This window comes from Pongo abelii, chromosome 1, assembly GCF_028885655.2.
Source record: "Pongo abelii isolate AG06213 chromosome 1, NHGRI_mPonAbe1-v2.0_pri, whole genome shotgun sequence".
Taxonomy (NCBI): domain Eukaryota; kingdom Metazoa; phylum Chordata; class Mammalia; order Primates; family Hominidae; genus Pongo; species Pongo abelii.
Genome location: NC_071985.2, coordinates 204,423,940 through 204,450,278, shown reverse-complemented (window position 1 = coordinate 204,450,278; position 26,339 = coordinate 204,423,940). Strand labels below are relative to the sequence as shown.

General features: G+C 49.0%; 1 protein-coding gene across 4 annotated transcripts in view; it reads right to left on the bottom strand.

Annotated features, from left to right (window-relative positions):
- Window positions 1–974: 974 nt before the first annotated feature.
- The window catches only part of MECR (mitochondrial trans-2-enoyl-CoA reductase), a 40,054-nt gene continuing 14,689 nt past the window's right edge, over window positions 975–26,339 (bottom strand). The window contains exons 2-10 of one of the 4 annotated variants that reach the window (XM_024234247.3): window positions 24,623–24,720; window positions 24,037–24,168; window positions 14,795–14,938; window positions 11,283–11,385; window positions 10,080–10,182; window positions 8,648–8,721; window positions 4,313–4,373; window positions 4,058–4,130; window positions 975–2,278 (exon numbers count right to left, since the gene is read on the bottom strand). In XM_024234247.3, coding sequence (XP_024090015.1) covers window positions 2,121–2,278; window positions 4,058–4,130; window positions 4,313–4,373; window positions 8,648–8,721; window positions 10,080–10,182; window positions 11,283–11,385; window positions 14,795–14,938; window positions 24,037–24,168; window positions 24,623–24,720 — 946 coding nt within the window. In that variant the 3' untranslated portion in view covers window positions 975–2,120. The remainder of the gene's footprint in view (window positions 2,279–4,057; window positions 4,131–4,312; window positions 4,374–8,647; window positions 8,722–10,079; window positions 10,183–11,282; window positions 11,386–14,794; window positions 14,939–24,036; window positions 24,169–24,622; window positions 24,721–26,339) is intronic. The other 3 variants (XM_054538527.2, XM_024234250.3, XM_063713920.1) reach the window with 3 other exon arrangements.

Sequence of the window (26,339 nt, the reverse complement as noted above, 5' to 3'; positions counted from 1 at the left end):
ATACAAAAATTAGCCGGGTGTGGTGGCGTGCACCTGTAGTCCCAGCCACTCGGGAGGCTGAGGCAGGAGAATTGCTTGAACCCAGGAGGTGGAGGCTGCAGCGAGCCGAGATCGCTGCACTGCACACCAGCAAGGGCGACAGTGTGAGACTTCGTCTCAAAAAAAATAAATAAATAAAATAAATAAATAAAATAAAAACTTCCGAGCCAGTTTTTTCCATATCGCTCCGCTGCCTAAAATCCCTTGGTGCCTCCCTAGGGCTTCAGGGTAAGTCCTGACATCATGGTCCTTTGTGATCTGACCCTTGCCCACATCTCCCACCTCAGTTCCCATATTTCCCCCACGTCTAAGGCAGCAGCTACACTTGACTGCAGTTCCCTGAATGCCAGGCTCCCAGGCCTCTAAACTCTCACATGTGCTGTTGGCTTTGCTTGGTACGCAGTTTCCTGCTCAGTTTTCAAGACTGGCTGTGGGAGACACTTCCTCTAGGAATCCTTCCTTGATGCCCTCAGGCAGAGCTGGGGCCCCTGTGTGTCCTCTCAAGGCCCTCTGAACACCTCCATGTCAGTGACCTCATCATTATACTGTACTGGTCAATCTTGCACTAGGCTAAGCAACCTGAGGGCCAGCAGCACTTCTTCATTGGTATCCTTAGCTTTGGGCACTCACTAGGCCCTCAATAAATATGTCCTGAATGAGGCTCCTGAGTATAGGGTACAGAGGGCCACGTGATAAGGGAGACACCCTGAAGCCTCTGTGCTTTGCTTTGAGCAAATGAATCGTGAAGCAAATACCAAAAAGTCACATGTCAAGCTCTTCTCTCGGCCTGAACAAAGCTCACTCATTTGCCAGAGCCCACCTTCAAACTTCACCTCAAGGAAGCATACCCCTGACCCTGGGGCCTAGGGCAAGATCTTTATTCTGCTCTTACAGCACCCCACATATCTTCTTTACAGCATTAGTCACTATGGTAATTACTGTGAGATTGTTTAATGCACGGTTTATCAACGACCTCATGAACATTGAACATTTGGGGCTGGATTTTTTTTTTTTTTTTTTTTGAGATAGGGTCTTGCTCTGTTGCCTAGGCTGGAGTGCAGTGGCATGATCATGGCTCACTGCAGTCTAGACCTCCCAGGCTCAGGTGATCTTCCCACCTCAACCTCACGAGTAGCTGGGACTACAGGTGCACAGCACCATGCCTGGCTAATGTTTGTATTTTTTGTAGAGATGGCGTTTCACCATGTTACCTAGGTTGACCTTGAACTCCTGGGCTCAAGTGATCCGCTTGCCTTGGCTTCCCAAAGTGCTGAGATTACAGGTGTGAGCCACCGCGCCAGGCCTTGGATAATTCTTTGTTGCAGGAGGCTGTTTTGTGTCCTGTGGTGGGTTTAACAGCAGCACTCACTCTGCCTGCTAGATGCCAGTAGCAACCTCCTTCCCAAGCTGTGACAGCCAGAAATATCCCCAGACATTGTCAAATGTCTCCTGGGGGTAAAATTGCCTCTGGTTGAGAACCACTGGTATATTGTCTATGTCTCCAGTTAGAACGGTAGTTCCATGACAGTGGAGACCCCACGTCCAAGTTCCTCAGGGCTCTGATGACCTCAGAGTGGCATTCACTCTTCCATGCAGCTGATCCTCCCCGAGCCCTGGACTGGGCCGCACAATACCTGAGAAGCACATCAAAGCGTTCGTTCTACAGGACCCTCCTCTGTGGGCTTGTGCAGCATGGGGCCAGGGATGGTGGCCTACTGGCCTTTGCACTGCCAGTACCCACCTAGGCTTTGCTTTCAGGGTGGTCAGAAAATGATTACTGGGGGAACACGTGACAGAAAAGCAGGAAAGGGGCCTCTTGGTGCTGTGAGCTGACCAGTGCACAGTGATGGTCCTTCTCGACAGGGATGACTTCTACTTTTTGGAAGGGAGACTTCAGACTTTATTAGATACCTTAAGGCTAGCCCTGGGGAAAACCATGGCTGGCTTCACCATCCTCCTAATAGGAAGAGGCACTGAGGAGAGCAGTAGTCTGGGGAAGGTGGAAGCCCCAACTGAGAGGACTGCACCCAGCCCCTCAGATCTGCCTCCCCTCCCATGTCACTCCAGCTCTTTTGGGATGATCACATGGTGAGAATCTGCTTTGAAGATATGAAGGGCTTCATGGAGGCTTCCAAGGCAGACTGGTAGTCCTGCAGCGGGACCTGGGAGCAGGCTGGGGCTGTGAGCTGGCCTCGGCGGATGAGATCGCACAGTGTGAGGATCAGCTCCTTGAACTGGTCTGCAGAAGGTTGGAGGAAATCAGACAGGAGAACAGCAGCTGGGGCTTGGTGAGATGTGGCACGGGGCTGCCCTATGGGCAGGAGCTGGCACCGAGCTCCAATAAAGCCTTGAGGGTCCTGGCTGTGCCAAGGATAGGGTGGCTATGGAGGCAGCCTGGTCCCTGCCTATCTTTAGGACAGTGAGGTCCAGATGGGGAAGAGAGGAACATAGGAGCGGCTCTAGGGGCTGAGGGGCAGGCAGGCAGAGACCACCCTTCAGAGTGGTGGCTAAGATGGCACAGACTCACAGAACCTGGCCGCAGTGGAGCCAGGAGCACTGAATGGTGGGGGGAGAATGATGGCAGAGGCAGGGAGGCCAGAGGAGGCCCAGGGAGGGAGTGGGCGTGCCTGGCACGCCAAGTGATGTGGAACGGTCGAGCTCTGCTCAGGAAATGGTGCTCTCCCTGAGAGCCCAGGACTCCCTTAGAACCCCACAACCTGACACCACCAATGTCCCCTTCCTGGGCCTGCCTCCCGCGAAGGACCCTATATGGTACAGGAAGTTGAGAAGTGAAGGCCTCGGCTGAGAGGTGTTTTTCCATAGACATAAATTCATTCAGCCTTCAAATCTAGTCATATCTACTGGTTAAAACACTTCAGTGGCTCCTCAGTTGCCTTTAAGCATGAGTCTTGTCTGGGCGTGGTGACTCATGCCTATAATCCCAGCACTCTGGGAGGCTGAGGCGGGTGGATCACTTGAGCCCAGGAGTTTGAGACCAGCCTGGGCAACATGATGAAACCCCATCTCTACTAAAAATACAAAAACTAGCTGGATGTGGTGGCGTGTGCCTGTGGCCTAGCTACTTGGGAGGCTGAGGTGGGAGGATCACCTGAACCGAGGAGGTTGAGGCTGTAGTGATCTGTGACCACACCACTGCACTCCAGCCAGGGCAACAGAGCAATACCTTGTCTAAAAAAAAAATACCCCCCAAAACAGCAAAAAACCCCCAGTGAGTCTGAATGCCTTAGTCAGGTTTGTAAGGCCTTTGTAACCTGGTCACAACCCACTCACTCAATTTTCTAGCCCCAGCTCAGATCTAGTGCTCCAGGTCGCTCGGAACCACTTCAGTGCCTAGTTGCACATGTGATTTTCGATTTTTTCTACCTGCAACACTGCCTTCATGCCACCATCTTCCTCCCCTTCACTTGGATAACTCCATGTTATTCTTTGTCTTGAGTTTGGAGATCCCATTCTGGGGAGCCAGTCCTCCAGGAGATGAACAGGGAGATGATCTGTTTACATCCTGGCTGCATCCCTCCCTGTGGGCAGGTGACTTTGGGCATGCTACTTAACCACTCTGAACCTCAATTTCCTCCTCTGTCAAACACGGCTAACAAGAATTTAAACTTATGACATTTAAACTGAGGCAGAGATTAAGTAACTTGCCCAAGGTCCCACCGCTGGCTAGGCAGAACCTCTATCCAGTAGTGTGGAAGCAGAATTTGAACCCAGGCAGGCTGGCTCCAGTCTATTCTCTCTGCTTGGCTATCCATCTTTCCCCACTGTCAGCTCTTCAGGATGGGGGCAGTGTCTGTCTTGTTCTGTGCCCCTAAGACTAACCCAGTTTAGTCCAATAACTATTTGCTGACTGTAGCTGGGCTAAGGCTATTCTCTTTGATCCTTCTGTGGGGCTGGTGACCCAATCACCCCTCCAGGGCTCAGAATAGCTGGTCATTTCTGCTGCCATTTTTAGGCACTGCCCTCATCTGTGACTCTTGGCACTGGGCCATGCACTCACCTGGACTGTGGTCCTTCTTCCACTGGGACAACCAAAAGCCCCGAAGTTTGAGATCCTTAAAAATGAGCAGGCTCTGCAGACACAGGAAGGACATGCTGGGCACTGAGGGCAGGAACTTCAGGCACCGCTTAAGGGTACAGACTCCCCTCCAGGGATGGGGCATTGCCTGTTTAGACAGCTGTCGTGCCAGGGGATGTGGCCTGGCTGAGGTGACTGGCCCGGCTCCAGGCATGCCTCCCCCCGCACCCAGCTTACCACAGAGGCTATGACGGGCTGCTTGGCCATCCCCCCATAGGTTACCATGGTTCCTCCACGCCTAAAGAGTCCAAAGAGAACAAAGAGTGGGTGCAAGGCAGAGACAGAGCCCTTCCTGAACCTGCCATGGCGCTTCTACTCCAGCCCTGGTTCCTTTATAAACCCTGCTCTCAGAATCTCTGGGAAAGGCTGAAAAATACAGATTCCAGCTGGGTGCAGTGGCTCATGCCTATAATCCCAGCACTTTGGGAGGTTGAGGCAGGTGGATCACTTGAGCCCAGGAGTTCAAGACCAGATTGGGCAACAAAATGAGACCCCATCTCTACAAAAAAAGTACAAAAAATTAGCCGGGCAAGGTGGCATGCCTGTAGTCCCAGCTTCTCGGGAGGCTGAGGTTGGAGAATCACCTGAGGCCATGAAATTGAGGCTGCAGTGAGCCCTGATCGCACTACTGCGCTCCAGCCTGAGCAACAGAGTGAGACCCTGTCTCAGAAAATAAATGAATGAATGAATGAATGAATAAATAAACGCATGCTGGGGATGGCAGCTCACACCTGTAATACCAGCACTTTGGGAGGCCAAGGCAGGAGGATTGCCTGAGCCCAGGAGTTTGAGGCCAGCCTGGGCAACATAGTGAGACCCTGTGTCTACAAATAATAATAAAAAAAATTAGCTGGGCATGGTGGTACACGCCTGTGGCCCCACTCAGGAGGCTGAGGTGGGAGGATCACTTGAGCCTGGGAGGTTGAGGCTGCAGTGGGCTAAGATTGCACTGCTGCACTCCAGCCTAGGCAACACAGTGAGACCATCTCAACACAAAACAAAACAACAAAGAAACCAGATTCCTAGGTCCAATCCCAGACCCAATGAATCAGGAGACGAGAATGCATATTAAACATACACACACACCCGCTCTGGATGACTTGGGTGTTTAGCCACGGTTGGGAATCCACTGATCTAACCCACCCAGTCAGGCTTTGATTAAGTGCTGAAAAGAAACATGCTCCCCCCAGATGAGCTCGAGACCTGAGTTCAGCCTTGGCTCTGCTCTCACAGGTGTCCGACCTTGGGTGATGCAGTGAAAATGGCCCAGACCTCATCTCTTCATCTGCCAATGCTCATTCTAAGAATCAACGTGAGGAAACAGCTCTACAGATAAGGAGTGATGTGGACGGTGCAGGGAACAATGACAAGCATCCTCTCACTGCAGGAGGTGCCTTCTCAGTACCTGCTGTCTGACACCCACACCCCCACGTCAGCTGACATACAGGAGTGAGGCTAATATAATTTTTAAGTGAATAAGCCTGGAGTTCACATGCTTGAATAAGCCTGGAGTTCACCTATATTCTCCTCTCCACTCCCTGGCTCTTCTAGGAGTCTGTTGATCAAGGATGACTTCAGGCACATTTGGGGACAACACAAGGTAGACTTTCAAAACTACCGAATAGAAGGAGCTGCTGTCCTAGGGCAGGTACTTCTGTCCCTGAGGCTGCTGGGTAGTTTGGTCTTAAGTGCCCCTCGACTGCCACCTGCTGTAGAAAGTAGCTCCTGGGAGCCAAGCCCTCTCTCCTCTGTATCCCTGCTGCACTTCGTCTAATCAGACTAGCTGACACTTACCAGGCTTCTATTATGTGCCAGGCATAGTTCTAAGCATTTTGCATGTACTGCCTTAGGGAATCCTCATAACAACCTTGTTTTAGAGACGAGAAAGCTGAAGTCCATCCATCATTTGTACAGCAATTTGTATATCACCCAGTGTCCTTTAGACCAGCGGTCCCTAACCTTGTTGGCACCAGGATCGCTTTCATGGAAGACAATTTTTCCATGGACTGGAGTGGGGGAGATGGTTTTGTGATGAAACTGTTCCACCTCAGATTCTCATAAGGAGCATGGGACCTAGATCCCTTGCATGCGTGGTTCACAATAGGGTTCACATGCCCATGAGAATCGAATGCTGCCGCTGATCTGTCAGGAGGCGGAGCTCAGACGGCCATGCTTGCTCACCCACCACTCATCTCCTGCTGCGTGACCTGGTTCCTAACAGGCCACGAACTGGTACTGGTCTGTGGCCTGGGGGCTGGGGACCCCTGTGTTAGACTACCCTTCAGAGGCAGAGGGTTTATATAACCCCCATTTTACAGATGAAGAGACGGAGGCCTGGATTGTTTTTCATGTATTGCCTAACTTTCTATAGGCCCACAGCTAGTAAGTCACAGAGCTGGGGCTTGAACCCAGCCATTCTGACTCCAGTGCCTACACCCGTAACAACGCTTCCTCCTCCAATGACATTGGGATTGAGGTCTGCCGCAGGGGCTATCAGGTATAGGGCTGAAGTGGTGTGCTCAAATGTGGGGTCAAGCCTGGCTCTCCTGCTGACTAGACTTTGGGCCAGGTACTTGACCTCTTTGGGCCTCAGTTTTTTTTTTTTTGTTTGTTTGTTTTTTGAGACACAGTCTTTCTCTGAAGCCCAGGCTAGAGTGCAATGACACGATCTTGGCTCACTGCAACCTCCACCTCCTGGGTTCAAGCGATTCTCCTGCCTTAGCCTCCCAAGTAGCTGGGATTACAGGCACCCACCACCATGCCTAGCGAATTTTTGTATTTTTAGTAGAGACGAGGTTTCACCATGTTGGCCAGGATGGTCTCGAATTCTTGACCTCAGGTGATCCACTTGCCTTGGCCTCCCAAAATGCTAGGTTTACAGGCATGAGCCACTGCGCCCGGCCTGGGCCTCATTGTTTAAAAGTATAAAACAGAGGTTAGAACTGCACCTCCTGTCTAGGTGGTTGTGGGAGGGGTAAGTCAAGCACTGCACACAGTCTGGTGCATGGTGAATACTCACCACAGCGCTCTGGCCACGTGACTCACCTGCTCATCTAGCCTGTGAATTCTCAGAGGGCACATCAGTGTCGCAGCCCTCTCTGTACCTGGTAGCTAGTAAGTGCTCAGCAAGTATGTGCTAGCTGAATCCATGCTATTGAGGGGGTTCCTGCTTTAGTTAGGAAGTGGCTTTTTACGCACACTCTAGCTCAAGAAGCTTACTTTTATTTTATTTTTATTTTTTGAGATGGAGTCTCCCTCTGTCGCCCAGGCTGGAGTGCAGTGGCGAAATCTCGGCCCACCGCAAGCTCCGCCTTCTGGGTTCACGCCATTCTCCTGCCTCAGACTCCTGAGCAGCTGTGACTACAGGTGCCCGCCACCACGCCTGGCTAATTTTTTGTATTTTTAGTAGACACTGGGTTTCACCGTGTTAGCTAGGATTGTCTCGGAACTCCTGACCTCGTGATCCACCCGCCTCGGCCTCCCAAAGTGCTGGGATTATAGGCTTGAGCCACTGTGCCCGGCCTAGAAGCTTATATTAAGGGAAAGAAGAATGGAAGGACATGCATTAATATTGTCAACAGGGCTTATCCCCCTTGGTGGTGGGGTGATAGGTAACTTTTTTTTCTTTTTTGAGATAGAATCTCCCTTTGTCACCCAGGCTGGAGTAGAGTGGTGCGATCTCGGCTCACTGCAACCTCCACCTCCTGGATTCAAATGATTCTTGTGCCTCAGCCTCCCGAGTAGCTGGGATTACAGGTGCCTACCACCACACCCGGCTAGTTTTTTTGTATTTTTAGTAGAGATGGAGTTTCGCCATGTTGGTCAGGCTAGTCTTAAACTCCTGGCCTCAAGTGATCTGCCTGTCTTGTTGGGATTACAAGCATGAACCACTATGCCTGGCCAGGTAACTTAAAAAAAAAAATTATTATTTTTTTTTTGTAGTGATGGGGTCTCGCTATGTTACCCAGGCTGGTCTCGAACTCCTGGCCTCAAGTGATGCTTCCTCCTTGGCCTCCCAAAGTACTGGGATTATAGGCATGAGCCACAGTGACCAGCCAACAGGAAACTTTTATGCTTAAGTTTTCCTTTGCACTTTTACATGTTTTCAAAATGTTTTGTAATAAGCATAATGTTACCTTTAAAATTAGAATCTATTTTAAAAGCTAAAACAAATTTTGAAAGGTTAAATAAGCTAGGACTAAGTGACTTTTTCAGACATCCCTAGGTTATAAATCCTTGACTCTTCCTCTATGGCAGGCAGCTTAGCAGTCTACTTCTGGGGTCCCTTGGAAAAATAAACCTGGATAGGCCAAAATTTTGGTCATCTACAAAGGGGAAGGCTGAGAAAGCAGTGCCCAAATAGCTGGATGACTTTGGTCCTAGTTTCCACTCAACACTGTGCTGACTTGGCTTTGGCTCGAACTGGCCATGGGACTCAGTCACTTGATGGTCCTCCCAGCTAAAGACCTGGAGAGCTCCGGCGAGCTGGACCTGCAGGCCCAAGGGACTTACGCTAACTGCCGCAGCAGCTCTGTGGAGCTTTTCCCACCAACACAGTTGAGAGCAAGCCGTGGCTGGGGCATCTCCTGGAAAACAACAAAAGTGCAGTGAGGGAGCATCCCCGCTCTACATATGGGGTCTGAAGCTTGCCCAAGTGCTGTGTTAAAAGGAGGGAGTAAATGAGATGTTTATGCCTTTGTTTGCGTGCACGCACGCGTGTATGTGTGTGTGTGTTTATGCCTCTGAACTCACCTTTTTCTCTGCTTAGGAAGGGTCTTTTCTTTCTTTTTTCTTTTTCTTTCTAAGACAGGGTCTCGCTCTGTTACCCAGGCTGGAGTGCAGTAGTGCAATCATGGCTCACTGCTACCTCACCCTCCCGGGCTCAAGCAATCCTCCCACCTCAGCCTCCCAAGTAGCTGGGACTGCAGATGAGTATCATGATGCCCAGATAATTAAAAAAAAATTTTTTTTTTGTAGAGATAGAGGTCTCACTATGTTGCTCAGGTTAGTCTCAAACTCTCAGACTCAAGCAATCTGCCTGCCTTGGCCTCCTGAAGTGTTGGGATTACAGGTGTGAGCCACCTCATCCGGCCAAGAAGGGCCTTTTCTGTAGCAACTTAATCCTGTTGTCCATTTTAGGACCTGGCAGAAGTCATCTTCTCTGGGAAAGAATAGGCAAAGGGCATCTGCATGCAGTTTGGTGGGTTTCAGCTCCCTGGGTGCCCCCCTTTTCAGTCCTTTGACTCAGCTGATATTATATATGCTGATCTACTGCTTCAGAAGTGTTCGCAAGAAACGCATGCTCTCGAGTGTGTGTCTTTGGTTCCTCCAGATGGTTCAGTGAAAAGGGGCTGAGGGTCTGGTCACTTACTAGGCATGTTGTGGGGTGGAGGTTCTGGAAGGTTAAAAGGCTTTGAGTTCAGAGAGACTGAGGCCAGCTCTGACTCTCCCCCTTATAAACTATATGATTTTGGTTAAGCATTTCCTCTTTTCTGAGTCTTAGTTCCCTAATCTGTAAAACAGATGACAGTTCCTTTGAAGAGCTTTTGTGGAAATATCAGATAAAATGTAAGGCAGGTAGTCGGGAAAGGTTACTTCTTTTCTTTCTCTTTCTGTGTCTCTGTTTCCTCAGGTCCTGTCCGGCCAGTTCTAAGAGTCACACATGTGGGCTGATGTGGCCCACCACAAATGTTTAAAACTGCAAGTCATACTGGGTTTCCTAAACTCTGTCTGTTTCTTGTGCCTCCGTCCCAGCATCTGGGCACTTAACGCATGCTGCCTGCCGTCTGGCTAGGGGGAATGGGCTTTAACCAACCAAGAAGAGGGCAAAGGGAGGTTTCCAGAGAGGAACAATGGGGCCAGTGCCCAGCTTCTCTAATGCATGTCAGCTTTCTTCAGGGAGATGTGCGTGGACTGGAGGGGCAATGTCCCTCTTCCTAGGTACCTTAAAGAAGTTTTTCATTTCGGGCCTTCTTAGCTCCTCTTCGGTGATGACACGCTCAGCCCCCAGGCTCTTCAGTCTGTCACTCAGCTTCTGGATATCAGGTCTGGAAACCAAACATAGGTCCCTGGTCACATCTGCCAGCTTTTTCCACCAAAGTCCCCCAGGACCTCTCTGCCACAGCTGGGAGAACCCGTGCTTCTTTTTGCAGGAAGCTGGGATTAGGTTTAAGCCAGGCTTGAGCAGGGACCAGCCACCTAATTTCATCCAGCTTCAAAAGCTCTTGGCTGTCTCCTCACTGGAAACAGAGTGAGACTGGGTGGTTTTCACAGGCCCTGACAGCTCAACAGTGCTAGAAGCCATCTGCGCCCAGGGAGAAGTCACTTAACTTCCTGATTTCTTCTACTGAAAAGACAAACTCCACTTCCCCCCTGTTTTCAAGTGGCTCTTCAGGGTGTTGGACATACACAGTCTAGCCCAGGAGTGGCTCTGGGTCTCTTCGGTTAAGGCAAACGGAATGATTTTTGCAAGTACAACTGAGGAACTGAAGCTGGTGTCAATTATCCTAAGAGTGGGCTTCCATGACAGCCACAGCCACATTCATGGACAGTGAGGCCTAGAAAAACTGGACGATATGATGGAAAGAGAGTTAAGTGAGGAAACCGAGTCTGTTACTGACTTGCTGTGTCTTCCAGGGCAAGCTGCTCCCTGAAACTTCAGTTTCCTCATCTGTAAAAGACAGATGACAAACCTGCCCATCTCCTTCACGTCTGTATTTAGTGCACCTCCAAGTACCACACAAAAGCAAGGGTAAAGGAGCCTTGGGTTAGATAGTTCACAGAAAGAATAATACAGCTCAAAACATTCCCAAATATGAACTGGGACCAGCCCAGTTCATATTTGCAATAACATGAGGTTATTACAAGCCAAAAGTCTCAGAAAGTCTTAGCCATTCAGTAAGGGCAGTCTCCACCTCCTTCCTGCCCTCTCTTTACATGTCAGATTCACTCATCCTATCGCCAAAAGCCAGCTGGACTTCATTTCTTAGGGCTGACTCATCTGTTTCAGCCACCAACTGTTAGTGATGCCTAAGGCCAGTTTATGCTTATGCAAGGGCGCCCTCTGGTGGACAACTGGGCACCGCAGGGATGGGAGGTGGGAAAGACCCAAGTCATGGTCTGGGATGAAGCCTCCTCCCCCACGCACCTGTCTCGGACCACATTGATGGTTCTTAGGCCCAGGGCTGCGGCGATCTGGATGACCGCTTGCCCCACTCCGCTGTTGGATGCATTCTGGATGACAGAATCCCCTGTGGAGCCAGGAAGAGAACCAAATCAAGCCCTGTATAGATCTGCAATAGGTCAAAGGCTCCCAGCTGGGGATCCTTCTGTAGGCAAGGGAGTCCTCAGACTCAACAGGGATCCAGGAGCTGGCTGCTGAGTCTTCTCAGATCTTTCACTGTTTCTCACTGTTCTCCTAATGCCTCCTAAACTTCCACAACACTCGCGATGCCTTCCAGGACTTGGCAACTCAGCATCTACACTGGATATAATTTAGACCTTGCCCTGCTATGTAAAAGATTTTATAGCCTTCATCATCCTCCCAACTTTTATGTCCTCAAGTCTTTGCTTAGGTTATTTCCTTGGTTTGCAATGTTTCCCTCCTTCTCTCTTCCTTCCTATTGAAATCCTGTAGATCCTTTGAAGCGCAGCTCAAGTGCAGCCTTCATGAAGCCTTCCTGGATTGTTCCCTCTATGTGCTCCCACAGTGCTCTGTGGGCCTCTGTATTAATGCACATACCATGGTCTGCCCCGTCTTACACTTCATTGTATATAGGTCCATTTCTATCAACAGCTTGCAGATTCTTGAGAGGGAAGGGTCATGCCCTATTCCCCTCCGCAGTGTTTAATAAAGGTGCACTGCCTTGAAATGGGATTAGAGCTGTGCTGGAGAAACTGGCAGCCCCTGAAACAGGGTCCTACAGTTTTGTGGCAAAGCCCAGGTTTAGCTTTGGATCTGGCCATTGGGGAAGGCAGTGTGGCATGCTGGGAAAAATGTGGGCTCTGGAATGAGACGGATCTGGGCATGAGTCTCAGCTTCACCAATGATTGTAACTAAACAGACAGGGCAAGTCATGACCTCTGTGAACTTCAGTTTCCTTCCCTTAAAATGTAATCCCAGCTACTAGGGAGGCTGAGGCAGGAGAATTGCTTGAACCCGGGAGGTGGAGGTTGCAGTGAGCCAAGATCACGCCATTGCACTCCAGCCTGGGTGACAGAGTGAGACTCCCTCTATTTAAAAAAAAAAAAAAGTGCCCCTGATTAGAGTCAAATGCATTGCATCCGGGACAGTGCTTTGTTGACTTTGAAATGCTATCTGGTTTCTGAGAGGCAGCAGGGATCTGTCACACAATGGGCTGAAACTAGAGATAGAGGACTTCCTGGAAGAAGAATGCCCACTCTCCTTCACCAGGGGTCAACGTACAGGTTGTCACCCACTAGTGGATTATGAATCAATCTAGTTGGTTGCAAGCACCTTTTTTTTTAAAGTTAAAATTGAGAAAAGAATAAAAAATAACAGAGTATGTCACACATAGTAAGGGTATTTCACGAAACTTTGGTTTCCATTATATATATATATCCCTATTTGTATAAACTGATTACAATGTAAAATGTAATTCTTAACACGTGGCAAGATCCTAAGTTTATTCAACAGTGATCTAGTTCAGGCCATATCAGCCTAGAGGCAGGAAAGTGGAGAGGTGCGCAGTGGGTACTTAGGGTGGGCAGCGTCAAAACGCCTACATCTGTTACCACAGCTGCAGTCTAAATGGGAAGTGGCTTTAGGGCATGGGATGCAGGCAAACAAAGCGTCTGCTGCACTAGGACTCCAGCAAAGGTCCCTGGTCACAGCCACTGGCTTTCTCCACCAAAGGCTCCCAGGAACCATTTGCCATAGTTGCGAGAAACCTATATTTCTCTTTGTGGGAACTGGCTTTCAGCCAGGCCTTGGACAGTGGCTGGGCACCATGTTTCATCACACTCCAACAACTGTGGGCCTCAGTTTCCTTGCTGGCATGAGAGATGGCTTGGGTGAGTTCTACAGCCACTGTGGCTCACGGATGTGCACGGTGTGCAGAGGCAGCCCAGGAGGTTAATGCCCTCCTCTGACCTCAAGTGATCTGTCAGCCTCAGCCTCCCAAAGTGCTGGGATTACAGACATGAGCCACCATGCCCAGCCTTAAGGGTTAATTCTGCGGCGGGTTCTATGAGAGTCTTCGGAGGGCCCCAGCAAGACTGAGCAGGCCGGTTGGGGGTGGGTGGCTCCCGCCTGTAATCCCAGCACTTTGGGAGGCTGAGGTGGGCGGATCACAAGGTCAGGAGTTAGAGACCAGCCTGGCCAATATGGTGAAACCCTGTTTCTACTAAACATACAAAAATTAGCCAGGTGTGGTGGCAGGCCCCTGTAGTCCCAGCTACCTGGGAGGCTGAGGCAGGAGAATCCCTTGAACCCTGGAGGTGGAGGTTGCAGTGAGCCCGCGCCACTGCACTCCAGCCTGGGCGACAGAGTGAGACTCCATCTCAAAAAAAACAGCCAGAGCAGTAGTTGCCCGCAGCAGTAACCGGACTTCATGGGCTTTGCCTGCATCTCTGTCTCACTCTCCCCACTCCCCCTCATTTCTTCTTCCCAAACAAACTCTGCACCTAGTCCTGGTCTTAGGCTCCGCTTTCAGGGAAACCCAAATAAAAGCTCTTGGCTCTATCATTTACTTGCTGGCTGATCTCATGCAAACAGTTTACCTTTCTGGACCTCAGTTTTCCCATTTATGAAAGGGAAGAAGAATAAAAGCAGCGGACAGTCTCTGCACTGTATGCCCAGCACTGTGTGAAGTATTATGCTGTAGTGTTTCACCCTCCACGTTCTTTATCCTCCCCATTTTACAGAAGAAAAATCTGATGATTTGAGAGGCGAATTCAGTCAGGGAAAGGTGAAGCCTGGGGTCAGACCCAGGTTATCTGCCCAGAGCTTGAGCTCTTAACCAATGATGGTACCAACCTCACTGCAATGCTTTGAAGATTTAATGCCCTCAATGGGGATAATGCCTGTCAAGGCACTTCTGTGAACTGGAAAGTACTATGTAAATGCTGAGTGGAATTATTAACACTAAGTTCAGCATTTTATTGAAAACACAGGGACTGTGTCTATCTTGTCTGCGTTTGTATCCCAGAGCTTAGCCCAGCTCAACACATTTTTGCTGAATGACAGAATTCAATCCCAAGCTCTAGAGAACGTGACCCTGCAGCAGTTTTCGAGAGTGTACTCCTCATGAGGTTTCAGCATGTTTCCTAGGAACCAAGCTAACATCTTTCTAAGTGAAAGCAACAACATTCACCCAGGTGAGAGGTCCATCACCCCCTCAAAACCTCCACCTTGCAAGTTCTCCTGGCCTTGGGGTCAGGATGTGAGTGGCACCCTAGTTGCAAGACCCTGGCCTGCTCTTGAACCCAGGAGGCGGAAGTTGCAGTGAGCCAAGATCACACCATTGCACCCCAGCCTGGGCTACAGAGCAAGACTCTTGTCTCCAAAAAAAAAAATTAAAAAGAATAACAATCTATTTTGCGTAATTATCATGAGGACTCAGACATTCAGAGGAATGTCCAGATTTTCTTCTTTTTCTAAACATCCTGGATGCTATCCTGGATGCTGTGGGTTCCTACCTGGCTGCAGTTGCTCGAAGTCCATCAGCATCCTGTAGGCTGTGCAGGGATTGACACCCATGGTGGCAGCGCTCTGAAGAGGGATGTCACTCGGAACTTGGATCAGTGCTTTCTCGCTGAACACAGCCTCGGTCCGCCAGGTTCCTGAGTCAGAGGATGAAGCCAGGATCATAAGGAAGGAGCCCTGTGCACATTCAACCCCAGCTCACCCTCCTTGGCCAATAAGCATCCAGGATAGTGGGTAGCATCCACTGGAAGCATCCAGGATGTTTAGAAAAAGAAGAAAATCTGGACTTTCCTCTGAATGTCTGAGTCCTCATGATAATTACGCAAAATAGATTGTTATTCTTTTTAATTTTTTTTTTTTGGAGACAGAGTCTTGCTCTGTAGCCCAGGCTGGAGTACAATGGCGTGATCCTGGCTCACTGCAACTTCTGCCTCCTGGGTTCAAGTGATTCTCATGCTGCAGCCCCCTGAGTAGCTGGGATTACAGGCATGCACTACCATACATGGCTAATTTATTTTTAGTAGAGACAGGGTTTTGCCTTATTGGTCAGGCTGGTCTTGAACTCCTGGTCTCAGGTGATTCGCCTGCATTGGCTTCCCAAAGTGCTGGGATTACACACATGAGCCACTGCGCCTGGCCCAAAATAGATAGTTATTCTTATCTTAAACATGTAGTAAAAATGGGATGTGGTGGCTCATGCCTATAATCTCAGCACTTTGGGAGGCAAGGTGGGAGGACTGCTTGAGGCCAGGAGCTCAAGACCAGCCTGGGCAACATAGTGAGACCTTGTTTCCACAGAAAAAAAAAAAAAAAAAAAAAAAATTAGCTGGGCATAATGCCCTGCAGTCCCGGCTTCTCATGAGGCTGAAGTGGGAAGATTGCTTGAGCCCAGTAATTTAAGGACACAGTGAGCTATGATTGTGTGACTGCACTCCAGCCTCAGTGACACAGCAAGACCCTGTCTCAAAAAAACCCAAAAAACAAAAAACAAACCAAAACAAAAAATGCCAAATAGCATTGTAAGGGCGATTCAGAGAGGCTGCTTCTCTGAGTTACCACTAGATTTAGTTAATGTCACTGCGCAGGTAGTTAATGACCTCAAATTGCTGCAATCTAAGGGTAAGACAGTAGTAACATTACCACCAGGGCAGGAGAAGCTGAGAAACCCCCTTTTTCCTACACAGTCCTCATTCTTCTCATCCAGAGCAGGTTGACTCACGTGTTTTTTTTTTTTTTTTTAAGACGAAGTCTTGCTCTTGTCTCCCAGGCTGGAGTGCAATGGCATGATCTCGGCTCACTGCAACCTCTGCCTCCTGGATTCAAGCGATTCTCCTGCCTCAGCCTCCCAAGTAGCTGGGATTATAGGCACCTGCCACCATGCCCGGCTAATTTTTGTATTTTTAGTAGAGATGGGTTTCACCATGTTGGCCAGGCTGGTCTTGAACTCCTGACCACAGCTGATCCGCCCGCCTCGGCCTCCCAGAGTGCTGGGATTACAGGCATGAGCCACCACACCCGGCCTGACTCAGGTAGTTTTAGGGAACAAAGCATAAAAGTAGAAGTCAAGAGCACAGATGCCAAACCTGGTTTTGCTATTCTGCTAGTTTGAGAAAATTCCTGTCACTGAGTTTCAGTTACTCTAATGTGTAAATGGCACAGGCAAGAACAGCCTGACTCGCCTCCTCCAGGAGCTACTGTAGAAATCAAATGAGATAAGGAAATGAAAAATTCTATAAGCTTGAAAGAAATAAGCATCAACTCCCAGCCCACATTCCAGTTCCAGACAAAAGAATTCTAGAATGTCAGTACTGAGAAAGCCCTTATTGAGCATCGACTTTGAACCCCTCATGCAACAGGGGAGGAAATGAGGAAGTGACTTGCCTAGAGCCCCCTGGCTTATCTAGGCAGAGTTGGAGCTGGAACCTGGGTATCTGGGCTGCCTTCCTTCCATCTACAGATATTTATCTTGCACCCAGGCACTTGAACAATACAGACAGTTTCCTTAATTTCATTCTAGTGGAGTTGAACAGGTGAAAAAAAGCAGATATGATAACGATAAATTATAAAGAGACAGTAACATCAAGAGAATTACTTTAGATGGGAGTCAAGGATACTTCTCTGAGGTGGTGACAGGCTAAGAGTGAAAGGATAGAGGTGCTACCCACTCAGAGCACACAAAGAACATCTTAGGTAGGGGACGCAGCAGATGCAGAGATGCTGTAGCAGGACAGACACAGGACTGGGATGGGATGATGCTGCACCGCAGGGTGGAGAGTGATGGGAAGAGTGGCTTCAGACACGGCTGGCCTGGCTGATGCAGCAGGGGTGGGGCAGGTGATATTAGACTTTCAGAACTCTGACCCACAGTAACCATGAGTTCCACTGTGAATTCGTACGTATACATACATGAATATACATGTAACACAAGCCTGTGTTTCACAGAATACTTACCCTTACTATGTGTGAGATACTCTGCTATTTTTCATTCTTTTCTGCTCAACTTTAATTTTAAAAAGTGCTATTTGCAACTCACTAGATTGATTTCTCGAATGGGTCACAACCTGTGGTATGAGAACATGACCTCAGTGCCGTGGTATGGAGAGCTGATCTTGTTTTAGTAAATGAGTGAGTGGGAAGCCTGTAACAAGCTTTAAGAGGAGACTGAGATGATCCGATGTATGCTTTAAGATCACTTTATTGCTGGGTAAAGTCTGTGGAGTGGGGAGGGGCAGCGTGGAAGCCAGAGGTCTTTGTGGAAGTCGAGGTATGAGATGATGGCTGCCTAGACTGGGACTTTGGCAGTGGGGATGAGGAACAGAAGATGGATTCGAGTTCTATTTTAAAGACAGAATCAATAGGATTTGGTGAGGACTGCGTGAGGGGTCTGCACTCACATGGGCAGGATCTTGTATGAAGAAGGGATGAAGAGGGTAGGCTTTGGAGTCAGAGAGACTCCAGCCTTGGTTCCACAGTGTCCTCACTGTGTCACCTTAGGGAAATTGCTTGGAGCCTTGTTGGCTCAGCGTCTGGTCATTGTGGCAGCTTGGGGCCCTTGGCCTATGCTTCCAAAGCTCTTGGGCGTGCCTGCTCACTATCCAGTTGCTGGGGTTCTAATGGTGTCCTGGTCCTATGTGGGTCAGCTGTGGGAAGCAGGGGGCAGCCTGGGTAATCACTAACTGTGCTATAGGAAACGGGGATGTCAGTGTGGGCTTTAGGGACCAAGAACTGGGGGCAGGAGGCAGGAACACTTTTTTTTTTTTTTTTTTCCCTGAGACGGAGTCTCGCTTTGTCGCTCAGGCTGGAGTAGAGTGGCGCGATCTCAGCTCACTGCAAGCTCCGCCTCCAAGGCTCACGCCATTCTCCTGCCTCAGCCTCCCGAGTAGCTGGGACTACAGGCGCCCGCCACCATGCCTGGCTAATTTTTTTGTATTTTTTAGTAGAGATGGGGTTTCACTGTGTTAGCCAGGATGGTCTCCATCTCCTGACCTCGTGATCTGCCCATCTTGGCCTCCCAAAGTGCTGGGATTATAGGTGTGAGTCACTGCACCCGGCCCAGGAACACCTTTTATAGAAGGCTGTGTCAATCCTAGAGTAGGTCTATGGCTGAGAAAATAAAAGACTGAAAAGGCGAGGATTCCTCTGGAATCCAGGAAGTGCCCCAGCATCCTGTGGGCTTCCCCTGGACTGGCCTTCAAATCATTGTTCCCATTCATCTCAGCTAACACTTACTGCACTCTACCGTGCACCAAATGCTTAGTGCAGGGCTTTCTATGTATGAAATCCAGGGCATTTTCTAATTCCCCTTATGGAACGACAATGGAAATCCAACCCTTGATATGGATTTCTGGGGCTTAGCAGTCCCTAATCCTCTTCTCAAGAGACTCTGGGTGGGAGGGAGGCAGCACCCGTGGTCAGAGACAAGGGCTTTCAGGGTTTCAAGTAGAACTCTTAGGCTTGAAGTTGGAGAGACTTGCTTAAAAACCCTGGCTCTACCACTCACTAGTGTGTGACTTTGAATGATCACTTCACCTTTTTTGAGTTTCCATTTCCCTAATCTGTGGAACGCAGAGAGTAACACTTATGTCATAGTGTGAAGATTAAACTAAAGACATCTGTACAGAGACTATCACTATGCCTAGTACACAGTGGGTGTATAACACACATTGTTTTCCTTTAATGATGCTAATTCCCAGACCTTAGCTCTGAGGATTCCCAATTCCTCACTCATATGCAACTGACCCTTAACCATGTCCATTGTTGAACCTGGGGGTCAGCAAACTGTGGCCTGTGGGCTAAATCTGCCTCACCACTTGTTTTTGTAAATAAAGTGTGTTTTTTTTTTTTTTTTTTTTTTGAGACAAGAGTCTTACTCTGTTGCGCAGATTGGAGTGTGGCTTACTGCAACCTCTGCTTCCTGGTCTCGAGCTATCCTTCCATGTCAGCCTCCCCAGTGGCTGGGACTACAAGTGTATGCTGCCACACTTGGCTAATTTTTTGTAGAGATGGACTTTCACCAAGTTGCCCAGGCCATTCTTGAATTCTTGGACTCAAGCGATCTGCCTGCCTCCGCCTCCCATGCTGGGATTACAGGCATAAGCCACCACGCCTGGTCCTGTAAATAAAGTTTTATTGGAACACAGCCATGCTCACTCAATTGTTTATATATTGTCTGTGGCTGTTTACGATAGTAGAGTTGGGTAGTCACAAAGATGGTATAGCCTACAAAGCCTAAAATATTTACTATTTGGCCATTTAAGGTAAAAGTTTGCCAACTCCTGATCTAATGCATACAGAAATTTGGCATTTGAAAAGGTCATTGCACATATTCTCTCAGTTGAGTACTGCTGAGACATGCTAGGCAGTGACTATTAGTCCCATTTTCGAGATAAAAAAAACTGAGGCTCAAAGTAGCTGTGACTTAAATCAGGTCATACAGTGGAGCTGGAAAGAGAACTTGCCCGATTCCAAAGCCAGTGCTCTTTCTACGGCTCTGTGCTTCCTCAGGAAGGTTTTGCATATTTCCCAAGGAGAAAGTCAGTTGGCAAAGATCTAGCCACACCAGCTGGTCTAGTCTCCCCTGGGATTGGCTACACGTGGGAAAAGGCTGGCTATGGGCTTAGCAACAGCTGGGCAGCTCAGAACCATGAAAAATGACCAAGCTGTGGCCAGCTAATAACTTATGTGTTTAATAGTTGCCACTCTTACTAAATGGCAGTCTTCATGAGAAGAAAGACCATGTCTGTTCACTGCTGTGTCCTCGAGTCCAGCATGCTGCAGATGCTCACAAAATGTTTACTGAATACACTGAGTTAATTGCAGTCCTCACAATTATAAAAATCCTCATCCTCTCTGGCTGGCACCTTGCTTAAAAGACTCACCTGTTGGCTGGGCGCAGTGGCTCAATGCCTGTAATCCCAACATTTTGGAAGGCCGAGGCGGGCAGATCACCTGAGGTCAGGAGTTCAAGACCAGCCTGGCCAACAAGACGAAACCCCGTCTCTACTAAAAGTACAAAAATTAGCCAGGTGTGGTGGTGGGCGCCTGTAGTCCCAGCTACTCGGGAGGCTGAGGCAGAAGAATTGCTTGAACCCACGAAGTGGAGGTTGCAGGTTGCAGTGAGTTGAGATTGCACCAGCCTGGGCAACAGAGCGAGACTCTGTCTCAAAAGAAAAACAAAACAAAACAAAACAAAAGAATCACCTTTTCTCCAGGGAAGAATCCCTGTTCTGGGTACCCCCACCACCACATGTACAATTACCCATACACCTGGCAGACATCCTTTATTGTTCTCTTCTCCAAACTAAAAGTATTGCCAAGTCCTGTTACTTTAGCTCTTGACTCCATGCCCTCTTCTCCAGCCCTATGGCACTGTCTTATTCAGACCCTCACACTTCATCATCTGAAGACTGACTTGTTTGCCCACCTCCTCACTGGCTTTCTGCCTCCACCCTCTGCCTTTCCAGACCAATGGTTTCCAGACCATTCTCTGCATTGCACAAATCCTATCAAATCATTCCTCTACTTAACTCTCTGTTGGTACCCCTCACACTGTGGATGCAGGCCTGCCGGGACCCAGCCCCAGCCCACCTTTCCAGCTCCATCTCACTTCTCTCCCACTCGCACCCATGAGCCAGCCACCCTGAGCTACCTGCAGTTCCCCACCAGTGCTGTGCCTTCTCTCATCACTTACGTTCACACATGCTGCACTCTGTGCCTGGCAAGCCCCTCCTCACCTAGCCCACTGGCTGCACTTCCAGCAGCTCTTCCAGACTGAGTTCAAGTATCACTTCTCTGGGAAGCCTTTCTTAAGGCTTTCCAAGATAGAGGACTCTTGTCTTTGTGTCAATCCTGTGATTATAGCACTTGTAATACTGTATTGTATTAAGTGTTGTTTTTCCATTCCTGGGCCTCCCACTGCCAGCCAAGAGCACTCTGAGGGCAGGAACTGTCTGCTCACCTTGATAGGACCTTCACTCAGCACAGGGGCTGGCCCGAAGCACTGGCATCAGGATCCAGTGAATCCTTGCAGCTCTCAATGTGCTCAAATGGCTGAGCTCCTTCACCGCCAGGTGGGTGTAGGAGACGGTGGAGCCATTCTTGGTAGCCTTCCTGATCTCAGAGAAGCAAAGAGCTTGTAGTAGACTCCTATTACTGTTTTTTTTTCCTGCCTAGTATCTTTTTCTTTCTACAAGTGCTCTTTCCTAATCTCCGGGGCTGTCAACCACAAGGCCCCACCTTCTGTACCACAGAGGAGGGTGAGTGGCCCTACCCACCCCAGGGGACTGGTTCAGGGACGGGCAAGGCCCATTCAGGGCCCTTCTCGGGGATGGATATGGTTGTGCTGGACATGATTGTGGAGGATATGCTCATCTGTTTGTTTTTAGGGTGATATGAACCTCAGGCTGCTGGTGGCCATCTACGAGAGGTAAGTTATCAGAGTGAATCTGAATTCTAACTCCATCACTTTTGGCTGGGTGACCTTGGACAAACTGCTTAACAGTTTACAGTTTTCTGCTGCATTTACTGTTATATCACCTGCAAAGTGGGAATGATGAAGTATCCACCTCATCTTGTGGGAACAATTGAGTTAATATACATGAAGTGCTTAGAGCAGTGCCTGGCACAAAGAGAGTGGCCAATAAATATTTGTTGGTTTGATTATATCAATACGTGGGGAGATCTCATCAAAGAACAAGTGAGAGACACGACTCTGATAGTACTGGGGTTCCTGGATCTAGCTGAACCCAAAGCTTTCACTCTGTTATACTTCCCAGTTCCACAAATCAATTAACCTTTTTTTTTTTTTTTTTTGAGGTGGAGTCTTACTCTGTCGCCCAGGTTGGAGTGCAGTGGCACAATCTCGGCTCACTGTAACCTCCGCCTCCTGGGATCAAGTGATTCTCCTGCCTCAACTTCCTGAGTAGCTGGGACTACAGGTGCACGCCACCATGCCTGGCTAATTTTTTATTTTTAGAAGAGACAGGGTTTTACCATGTTGGCCAGCCTGGTCTCGAACTCCCGACCTCAGGTGATCTGCCTGCCCCGGCCTCCCAAAGTGCTGGGATTACAGGCATGAGCCACTGCGCCTGGCCTTATTATTATTATTTTTTTTGAGATGGAGTCTCGCTCTGTTGCCCAGGCTGGAGTGCAGTGGTGTGATCTCAGCTCACGGCAGCCTCCACCTACTGAGTTCAAGAGATTCTCCTGCCTCTGTCTCCCAAGTAGCTGTGACTACAGACGCATGCCACCACACCCCGCTAATTTTTGTGTTTTTATTAGAGACAGAGTTTCACCATGTTGGCCAGGCTAGTCTCGAACTCCTGTTATCCACCCACCTCGGCCTCCCAAAGTGCTGGGATTATAGGCATGAGCCACCATGCCCAGCCCCAACTTCTTTTTTTAAAGCAAGTTTGAGCTGGGTCGCCGTAAGTTACAACCCAGAAGATCATAACACTGGTGTGTAATGGGAACCCAGGAGAAAGAATCCAGTGGGCACTCTCATTTTGCTGTTTGAGTTTGGGCCAGGGCTTTACTTCTCAAGCTTCAGTTTATGTCCAATGGATGGATAATACCTGCCCCGCTTCCCTCTTGTAGCTGCTGTGAGGATTTATAACAGATGTGCCTTGAAAACTGTTAAGTGCTAAAACACAAAACTCACCTATGACTCCTTATAATATATCAAAGAAAATCCTACTCATTAGCTTGGCTTGGGCAGGGCCTTACCCCATGTGGACCCAAGCTACCTTTTTTAAAAAAAATAGAGACAAGGTCTCACTCTGTTGCCCAGGCTGGAGTGCAATGGTGCGATCATAGCTCACTGTAGCCTGGAACTCCTGGGCTCACGTGATTGAACCTGCCTTTCTGGCCTTCTTTCTCACTCGTGCAATCCTCTCCCATGTGCAAACCCTCTGCTGAGGCTACAATGGATTTTCCACCATTTCCCAATCTCACCTTTGTGTCTTTCCTCATTTTACATCCTCCACATGAAATGAATTTTGGCTCATCTCCATGTATAAACAAAATTCAGACTTGGCACAGTGGCTCATGCCTGTAATCCCAGCACTTTGGGAGGCTGAGTGGTGGGTCACCTGAGGTTAGGAGTTTGAGACCAGCCTGGTCAACATGATAAAACCCCCTCTTTACTAAAAATACAAAAATTTCTCGGGCGTGATGGTGTGCACCTGTAATCCCAGTTACTCGGGAGGCTGAGGCAGGAGAATCGCTTGAACCTGGGTGGTTGCAATGAGCCGAGATCGCGTCACTGCACTCCAGCATAGGTGACAAAGTGAGACTCTGTCTCAAAAAAAACAAAACAAGGCCAAGCGTGGTGGCTCACGCCTGTAGTCCCAGCATTTTGGGAGGCCGAGGCAGGCGGATCCCTGAGGTCAGGAGTTTGAGACCCAGCCTGGCCAACATGGTGAAACCACATCTCTACTAAAAATACAAAAATTAGCCAGGCGTGGTAGTAGGCGCCTGTAATCCCAGCTACTTGGGAGGCTGAGTCAGGAGAATCACTTGAACTGGGGAGGCGGAGGTTTTGGTGAGCCGAGATCACGCCATTGCACTCCAGCCTGGGCAATAAGAGCAAAACTCTGTCTCAAAAAAAAAAAAAAAATAAATAAATAAATAAACCCTGCATTACCCAGGTACACTGAGCCAATCAGTGGATGTTGACAGAGTAGGTGAAATAGGATCTGGAATAACGAATAGGCAGCTGACACCTGGAGAAACTCACCTAAACCAGCATTTGCTGGAATCACCCAGTCTCCTGGCTTCAGCCCGGTCACATTGCTGCCCACCGCTATGACCTGTGCAACACCTTCATTCCCTCCAACAGCAGGCAGTTCGGGAAGGAGTCCGTAGTTTCCTGAGGGAGAAGAGCATTAAAGGGTCAACCAGTGATGTTTGGGCAGTGAAACAGCATGGACTTGAGTCCACGCCATCCTAGGCCTGATCTGGGCTCTGCTTTGGACTGCCTGTCTAACCAACCTCTGAGCCTTAGCTTGCTTGTCTGTTTAGGGGGACAATATTCTTTAGTGTTCATGGTTATCATGAAAATCAGGTAACATATGAAATGAAACCAGCATGTCGCAGGCACTTCACAATGCTTAGTTTACTCCCCACTGCAATCTTCTTCTCAAAAAGCCTCACATTCCAGAAAAGGGAGGCCAGACAGGGCTGACACAGCCTGCAGACGGCTCATCTGGAGAACAGCTGCTGCTAATCACAGGCATTTCACACCCACACCTGAGGAGGAATGAAAACGAGGTGGCAGCTGAACAAAAAAGCCAATTAACATAAGCCACAGAAACCAAGGTTACCTTGGATCATATTTATGTCAGATGGATTGATAGGGGCCGCCAGCATCTTCACACGGACATCTGATCCTCCCACAGCAGCTAGCTCCAGGTTCTTGAGTCTAAGCACAAAGCCAAACAGAGATGTTCATGTCATGCAGGCTAGAATGGGTGTTTCGCTCAAATCATCTCCCCAAAGTAGGTCAGGCAACATTTCTGAGCTGCCATGTGTGCCCAGGAATTATGGTTCCGTTATAAAAGAGAGGTACCATAAGAAATCAACACAGGAGGCTGGGCGTGGTGGCCCACGCCTGTAATCCCAGCACTTTGGAAGGCCGAGACAGGCAGATCACCTGAGGTCAGGAGTTCAAGACCAGCCTGGCCAACATGGTGAAAACCTGTCTCTACTAAAATACAAAAATTAGCTGGGCGTGGTGGTGAGTGCCTGTAATCTCAGCTACTTGGGTGGCTGAGGCAGAAGAATTGCTTCAATGTGGGAAGCAGAGGTTGTAGTGAGCTGAGATTGTGCCATCCAGCCTGGGTGACAAAGCAAGACTCTGTCTCAAAAAAAAAAAAAAAAAAAAAAGAAATCAACATAGGATAGAGGTTGACTCTCATTAACTGCAAGTGGAAAATCCACAGTGTTTTTTTTTTTTTCACGACAGAGTCTCACTGTGTTGCCCAGGCTGGAGTGCAGTGGCACAATCTCGGCTCACTGCAACCTCTGCCTCCCAGGTTCAAGCGATTCTCCTGCCTCAGTCTCCCAAGTAGCTGGGACTACAGGTGCCTGCCACCACGCCTAGCTAATTTTTTTTTTTTTTTTTAGTAGAGATGGGGTTTCACTATGTTGGCCAGGCTGGTCTTGAACTCCTGACCTCGTGATTCGCCTGCCTCGGCCTCCTAAAGTGCTGGGATTACAGGCGTGAGCCACTGCGCCCGGCCTTTCAACCCCACTGCCCATTCTGGGACAGGAAACCTCTGCTGTCCTAGATGCGCCCTGTGTTTCCCAAAACTTGCTTGGTTATAAGAATTACCTGGTACGCTCATGGATATAAATTCTCAGGCCCACCTCTGATCTACTAAGCCAGAATCTCCAGATGAGGGCACCCCAAGTAGTTCTTACCAACAGGGGTTATCTGGGAAATCCCAGGCTAGCTGACATGTCCTCCACCTATTTGATTTTATTCTTGGTCCTAACATATACAGGGGAGAGGAGATATTTCTGTTAGTTGCAGAGTGTGGGCGTAATGGGGAGATGGCCTATGTAGTTCACAAATAATTCCCTGGGTGGCCGTGATTCATTCTGAGTGATGTCCCTTCTGGAGGAGGATTCTTGTCTGGCAGAAAGGACCCTGGGTGGAGGGCTGAAGGTCCTGGGTATAAAGCTCCACTGCAGGATGCCTGGGTCACTATGGGCAAGTTTCTTCTCTGCTCTAGGCTTCTGTTTCTCCATTTGTAAAACAGAGTTGCAGTGGTGGTTTGGACCTGATCCCCTCTGGGAGCCTCTTCCATGTTAAGTGGTAAGTCCCTCTGCTCATGGTGGGTCTTGGACACCACGGTGGCAACATCTTTATCCCAGTGAAACTTTGCTTAATGGGCAAAACCTGCAAGAAGGCTTTTGAGGTAGGCCAAGTGGCAATGTGCATGTGTTACTTTTGTTATTTCAAAAAAGCTTTTTAAAAAAGGAGCTCTGCCAACCAGATAGTACTGGTCAGTGTACTGGACCCATGGGGCCTGTGAC